Source organism: Octopus sinensis, linkage group LG3, assembly GCF_006345805.1.
Source record: "Octopus sinensis linkage group LG3, ASM634580v1, whole genome shotgun sequence".
NCBI classification, from domain to species: domain Eukaryota; kingdom Metazoa; phylum Mollusca; class Cephalopoda; order Octopoda; family Octopodidae; genus Octopus; species Octopus sinensis.
The window spans coordinates 100403554-100411053 of NC_042999.1; the positions used below are offsets into that span (position 1 = coordinate 100403554).

Here is a 7500-nt window from a genome sequence, read left to right on the forward strand (position 1 = left end):
TATTATATTATATTACATTACATTATATTAAATTATATTATATTATATATATACTTTTCATCAATATTACATCTATTAACCATTTTTAACGCTTATCATCAATGATGATTATATATTTAATGGTAGTTACTAAAAGTCCATTTACATACGTGAACACATGAAAAACCAGTCTCTATTTTTATATGTATATATATATTTATATGAAAATAACGGTTTTTATGTTTATATGTATATATATGAAAATAACGGTTTCTAAACAACGCACAAATTCAAAACTCATACATCTGAGTTTGTCGTAAGTCAACCAATACGTTGAAATATTAACTCCTTTTGCGGAAAATCCTTTCCTGATGATATACCCGATTACCCAGTTTCAATATGAAAATTTAAATTAAATTAAATTAATCTCTGTATTGAACAAAATTGGATACAGAAACGGCTGTAGGATAGGAATTTCATTATATGAATTTGAATATCTTTGAATAAACTGATGTCTGCATGTCAATTTCTCCATTTACTTCCTTTTTTCATTCATATGTATGTATGTATGTATAATGTGACCGCGTGTGTACCGTTGACGATTTTTTTCCTCTGTCTTCCCTTCTCTGGATCTTTCCTTCTCCTATGTTTCCGACGTAGAGCTTCGCTCGAAACGTTAAACCCTCCTTCTTTCCTTCTTTCCTGAGCGTCCAATAATAATATATTTGTTCCACGTCCTCGCGTTGTTGTGTTTTTTTGTGCTTTCTTGTTTGGATTAACTAAGTATGTATGTATATATACAAAGCAATTAAATATATCGTGCTCTCTGGCTTTCAGAAAAATGGGCTTAATAGATACAGTCGCTACGTGTTAAATGAACATTGTCATATGATATATAACAATGAAGTTACTGTCCCTTGCGATTATAATTTTTCGGACTTTTGTTTGTATTTAATATTTACATCTTCACTATTCTTACGATTGGATTCTTTGCAGATCATCGTCAAGCGTCTTCTTCCTTAATATGTATAAAGTTTTGATCTGGATTTGAATTAGGAACACTCATTGGTAAACTAAAGGTAGCTTTTATCCATTCAATACCTGTATCTATCCAATAGCACATGGTGTAACGGTTTTAGTTCAAAAATAAAGTTTGCTCGATCGAATCCATTTCACTCTGAACACATATCCAAGACAATCGGAGTTTAAACATATGATAACGCATTTTAGATACAAACATTAAAGGACTTCAACTCTACACATGAAGTTAATAATACTCTGAAAACTTATGTTATTAACAACTCACTTCAGACATTTAGGCATTTAATCTAACATCATTTATTTGTAATTACAAGAAAGATGGATTGATCCCATGATACAGCATTACATACCCGCGCGCAAATATACATGTTCATTATTTCTGTAATGTGTTTTAGTCATCATGGCTCAAGCCATGATACGTTACCATCTGCCATACATATGCATGTGTTAGTTTGTGTGCGCACGCGTATGTGCCTATGTGGATATGTTTATGTGCATGTCGTGGAGGGGAGGGCAACGCCATTGAATAAATATTACCAAACACTCACTTTTCCGACAGGAACCATTTCACTTCACTAGTGAGGATCTTGCACCTGAGCAAGACATCACTGCAACGACTAGACCCCTATTTCTTGAATCCAATATCTGCTATTCATGGAAGTCGATGATTATAGACAAGTACAACATTTAATATTTCACACACGCACACACACACGCACACACACGCGCGCGCGCACTCACACACACACACACACACAACACACACACACACACACACACACACACACACACACACAAGCACACACATATATACAGTGGGGCAATGTATTACTGGATGTAACATATAATTGGTCATCGGTTTTGCACTGACTATTCTACTCGGCAATATTTTGTGTATCTCTTTATCTCATATACGTTATCATTATTTATTTTTATTGTATTCTACTTCGAACATACGTGCTCTATTTTCAAAGGAAAGCAACAACATAATACTATACCAACCAATCGTCACTACATATGATATATAAAACCTTAAGTATGGAATCTGAATTGCAAAGTATCTTTCATGCCTATTCACTCAATATTCCCAGTATTTTGCATCACACCCTAACATCTATTGTTTTATGAAACTTATAAAACAAAATCCATTCATATCCAACAACAAGTGTCTCTGATAAAGTGCAAAAGATAAAATGAATCCCAAAATCTTGAAGAATATTTATTTCATTTTCTTTTTTAATTTATACCAGATTTATGGCTAAAACTAGTTTAATGTCTATTATTCTCTTCTATCGTCAGCCGGTTTAATCTCCATTCTAACGGCTCTGAGCGAGTTTTTTAAGCCGAACAAATTCCTGTAGACAGAATCCCAATAGACGCCGACATTTTTGTTGTCTGAGATAACAGACCCACCTGATATATACTGTCCGTTCAAATTTGAACAGCCACAGTCGCTAAACCACCAGCCACCAGAAAGTTCCGTCGAACAATTTGACGGGTTATTTTCTCTGTCGTTTGTCGAGAATTTACTTCCATTAATCGATGGTTCTTTGCAATATTCTGTTGTTGACGTCATGCTGTCCCCGCCCGTACTCGAATTATCGTAACCACCGATGAAAAGCTTGTAGCCGGAACTTTCGTTCCCGATTCTAAATTGTCTGTATAGTGAATGAGCTTCTCCTCCTAAAATCCACATACTTTTCATGACAATTCGAATTAATGCAGTTCGATTGTGAGTCAGTCGATGAATTACTTCGTTACCGATCCAATATTCGCCGTCTACGTTACCAAACCCGTTTTTATAATCGTTCCACGGCCGGTTAAAGTTTACAGAGCCGTCAGAACGTTGCATAATAACAGTCCAACCAGAGCCTGCTTGTATAGTACAGAATGCTTTTCTTTCTTTGACACCCGGGATGTTAATCCAGTATATACCGCTCGTGGCATAACGGTTGTCACGTGCCACACTGGTGCAATCCAAAAAGCGCTTTTCAGCGTCTTGGTTTTTCTTTTGTTGTTTAACTGGAAAAAAAAGTAACAGAATGTATTCTTTGTAAGAAAATAAAAATCGATTTAATTTTCAAACTTGCTTCAAAATTGTCAAAAAAGAGACTAAATACAATATACACTGAAAATTGGAATCCCATATAGAGAACCAACATATATAGGTCCATTGCAAAAAAGTACTATGAAGATTGTAACACTTTGATGTGTCTTACGACTAAATCTGGTTGGTATGCATTTACATACATGTAATATCTAAAAATGACTTATTCACGTGTCTCTTGTATTTATAAGTGATAAAGGAGCCAGAATCAAGTGGAGCCGTGTGTTTTAGAAATCAGTCTTCTGGAGGTGAAGAAAAGCTACCATCAGTAGACTAACCAGCAACTCGGGTGATAGATTTACTTCTCACTTGTTAAAATGCTATGAATACACGAGCTAAGTATTTGATCTTCTGATTTACCGTAATTTGAAAACACATTTCCTTTCTAACTAATCAATCATTCTGTTCCAAACACACACACACACACACACATACCCGTGAGACCACAGTCAAAACTACACATCTCTTTTTCTTTCACATAAATACAGTCTAGACTTTCCTGCTTCGAGGTATCGTAATCATCTCTGTCTATATCTTCAGCTGATCACCTTCAACAAGCGAATCAGTCCGTAAAAAGAAATTATTAAATGACACAGATGAGATGACCAACATAGTACCAAGATTCATTAATATGACGTGCTTAATCAGCTACACCAGGCAATGACTATGGTGACATACAAACTCATGACCTACACATTTGACTTGCTGATGGTAGAGATATATCATTTTTATAGAGATTTATAGTTGTTGCTTCATGTTACACAAACTGGATCTAATTCCCACCTTTACCATTCTCTGTAGATTCGTTAAAAATATTTCTGTACCCAACACCTAAGTTTTCGCATGCATGTATATGGAAAGTGGGGGCAAGTCTGTGAAATTCGTGTGCGCGCGTGATTATTATGTGTGTATATATATATGGATTACGCTCCTGGTTGCAAGTATGCGTGTGTGCGCGTTCGCGTGCTACAGTAAAGAATGTTCGCTACAGCATATTTTAAAACAAGTCAACAGTCAACTAAACCAGTGTATTACTGGTGTTTTATCAGACCTGAAGAAACAAAAAAATTCGGTCTAGGAAGAAATTGAGCAAAAAAGGAAATATATAACTAAACCCGATGAGAATTTAGTCCGGTGTTCACGATGCTTCTGACATTACAGTATTTGCGTATATTACATATTGGTTCTAGCTATGACCATCTCGTCTTCTTTTTTTTTTTCATTTCAAACCCAGGACTTAGTTTTCTAGTACATTCAACTATTTTTACGGCAGTAAAACGAAGTCTCATTGACTGCTGTTGTATTTTTTACGGTTTAAGTTAGGGTAAGAAGGGCAGGGCTCAGGATTTAATAACAGAGACTCTAACACTGTTGAGAGGAAGGAAGAAAGGAAGGAAGGAAGGAAGGAAGGAAGGAAGGACCTATAATTCCTCGTTTGCTACAGTAGGAAGCAGTACATGAAACACCAAGCTATCTTCAGACCCTAGGCTTGCTTCGAATCCATGCAACAGAATGGAATCTGTTAAAAGTCCCAAGGAACAGATAGATTAAGTCTACCAACAAAAATCAAATACGGCCTATCCGACGAGCTTCTTAAGTTTCTTTTCACATAATTTCTCTATTATAATTTGGATCAACTCAGGCTTTGGTTGAAAGCTGCTGCACAATTAAATAAAACCCAGACCCACGTGATTTCGAAACAAAATTTTTAACACAAATGTATGCCTATAACCAAGTTTTTAGCAGGTGAAGTGACTTCATAAAACCTTCATTGGCTCATTTCACATTGTTCTTTTTACTTAGATACAATATATATTTTCAAAGAGTTGGGGACGATTAAATTAATCAAATACTTTTAATCTATGGCACGATAAATAGTTTCCTTCCATCTTTTTTTTTCACTGTTTTACAATGCATTTTTTTACTCATAAGTATATTCATATTTTATTATAATGTAAAAATATGAACATATTTAAACGTTTCATTAAACACAGATGTAAATAGAGGGTAAATTGTCGGGGTAGTTTCGGAGTTAGACAAAATGCTTTGCGGTATTTATTTCGTTACTTTGCGTTCGAGTTCTAACCTCACCAAAGTCAGTTTTGCTTTTCATCCTCCCGGATCTTGTATATAAAATACTAGTCTGGAACAATGAGCTGGTGAAAACATTAGAGTCAGTCGAGATATTCTGTAGTGTTTGTTCTATACCCTTGAGTTTTGAGTTCAAATTTCACCGTGGCCTCGGTCGTTGAATACCTTACACGGAGTCTACTATGGTGCAAGCATTTGAGCTAGATCTCTGGTTTGAGGATAACTTCTTCCCAGCCGTCCCGGAGACCCAGTAAAGAAACATGAGTACCTCTCTGCTCTCCCGACTAAGTGACAATAAATTATATTGGAAATATTGAAACATGATGTTTATAAAATATTCATTCATTAAATTTAACTGTCAATTCAATCATAATAGGATTAGAACTATGCACAGAAAGCTAGCGAAACACAAGTTAACCATGGTGATACGGCAGTTGGTAGATGGTAGAGCGAGAGTTGAATGATCTGATCATGAATACAGTGAAGCATATAATACAAGCTTTTGGGGTCTTCTAGTGCTGTTATCGAAATGCCTATCTGTGACTTTTGCAATTCAATTATGAATGACTTTTCATGAAGTAGTTATATTAGTTAAGAAACTTGATATAATTCAGATTGCTACAACATAGAAAATTTATGTCAAACTTAGCAAAACGTATTGAGGTATTCAATTTTGATTCCTTATAAAAAAGTACAATACAGAAAACACAAGCTTCATACTTTACCTGTTATTATTTCGAACCCAAAAATTAAAACCTATTGATTAAGAGACGGAACATTATTTGAACCGAAATAGGGAGGTGAATTTGGTAAAATATTTAGTGTTAGAAAATGCCTTGTTCTATGTTCATATCTCGCCAAGGTCAAATTTGCTTTCATGCCTCAAGAGATCCCTACATATAAATTATTATTTGCTCTTATTAATCCCTTTCTTTCTATTTCCTAAATTTCACTGTATTTGGAAAGTTTGGTCGAGATAAATCCATTATATTCCACAAAGAAGGTTTAAGAATGTTCGTCTTAACCTAGAAGTTGTTAACACTAAATTCTTTACAATTTCCTTTTAAGAGGTCATTTTTTTTACTACCTGCAGATCACAGTATTTTTCAATATATCGTGAAGTGCATAAAAATATACAATGTAGAATTTCATACAAAAACTATTCCGTATTAGCCAATTCATCTCTGTTTCTAGGAGAATCTTTTGCGACCTCTAGTGGAATCCAAGGGTTCAAATAATGTTCCGTCTTTTAATTAATAACTTTTAATTTTTGGGTGTTAAATAATAACAGGTTAAAAAAACTCTGCATTAGATGAGTTGGATCGTCACTTTCCATTGGTTCTGCTCTCTGCGTCTATCAGTAGTTAGGAAAGTAAAAAGAAGAGAATTAATGTTGCTAAAACATCTGAGGGTTCCCGATGGTGTAGTGGTAGATGTTTTCAAAAAGCAACATGTCTTCCTACTTTCCAAGATGAACCTATATCACTGCAGGAAACCTAAAATAAGTTAATAGCATCGAACTCCCTTCTCCACCAAAAGCCAGTCGCATAGGAATAGCCATTGAAATAGTGATTACACTGGCGGTGCTCCAGCAAGGCCTCAACCTTTGGGCAAAAGCATATAAAAGAATATATATATATATTGTTATATTTCGGAATGGCCATTTTGCCAGTTTAGCCAATAAAAACACACGCACTATATATTTGGTGTTACTTTGCTTCAGTGTTATTTATTTTTTACATTAATTCGACCAGAGTTCTTTCGAACTCTGGTCGAAATAAGATAAAGATTAATGTAAAAAATAAATAACACTGAAGCAAAGTAACACCAAATATATAGTGCGTGTGTTTTTATTGGCTAAACTGGCAAAATGGCCATTCCGAAATATAACAATATCTGTTTCAACACACGAATTCACATAAAAAATCTTGCACAACAAATATATAAACGTATATATATATATATATATATATATATATAATATATATATATATATATATATATTCGTTTTGTCGTTTTCTGTATATTATGGAATTGCACAGTTCTTTTCTAATGTAAGATGGCATGGGTCGGTTTAAGAGAAATTTGACTTGTTATTTATATGCCAAGTTACGGTAGATTTTGTAAATGTGTGTATGAGCTACTCAATGTATGTATGAGCTACATAATATATGTTTGAGTGTTTACGCCCATCCAACTTTTTGTATATGATACGTTTACATTCTCCAATGTGTCCTTTCCAAATTCAAGACGATATGGTGTGATTTAAGAGAAATATGTCT

At 34.5% G+C, this 7500-nt stretch overlaps 1 protein-coding gene across 2 annotated transcripts in view; it reads right to left on the minus strand.

Annotated features, from left to right (window-relative positions):
* Positions 1-2221: 2221 nt before the first annotated feature.
* The window catches only part of LOC115209361 (fibrinogen-like protein 1), a 67167-nt gene continuing 61888 nt past the window's right edge, over positions 2222-7500 (minus strand). For both annotated transcript variants that reach the window (XM_029777736.2, XM_029777735.2), the window contains one exon: positions 2222-3042. In XM_029777736.2, coding sequence (XP_029633596.2) covers positions 2300-3042 — 743 coding nt within the window. In that variant the 3' untranslated portion in view covers positions 2222-2299. The remainder of the gene's footprint in view (positions 3043-7500) is intronic.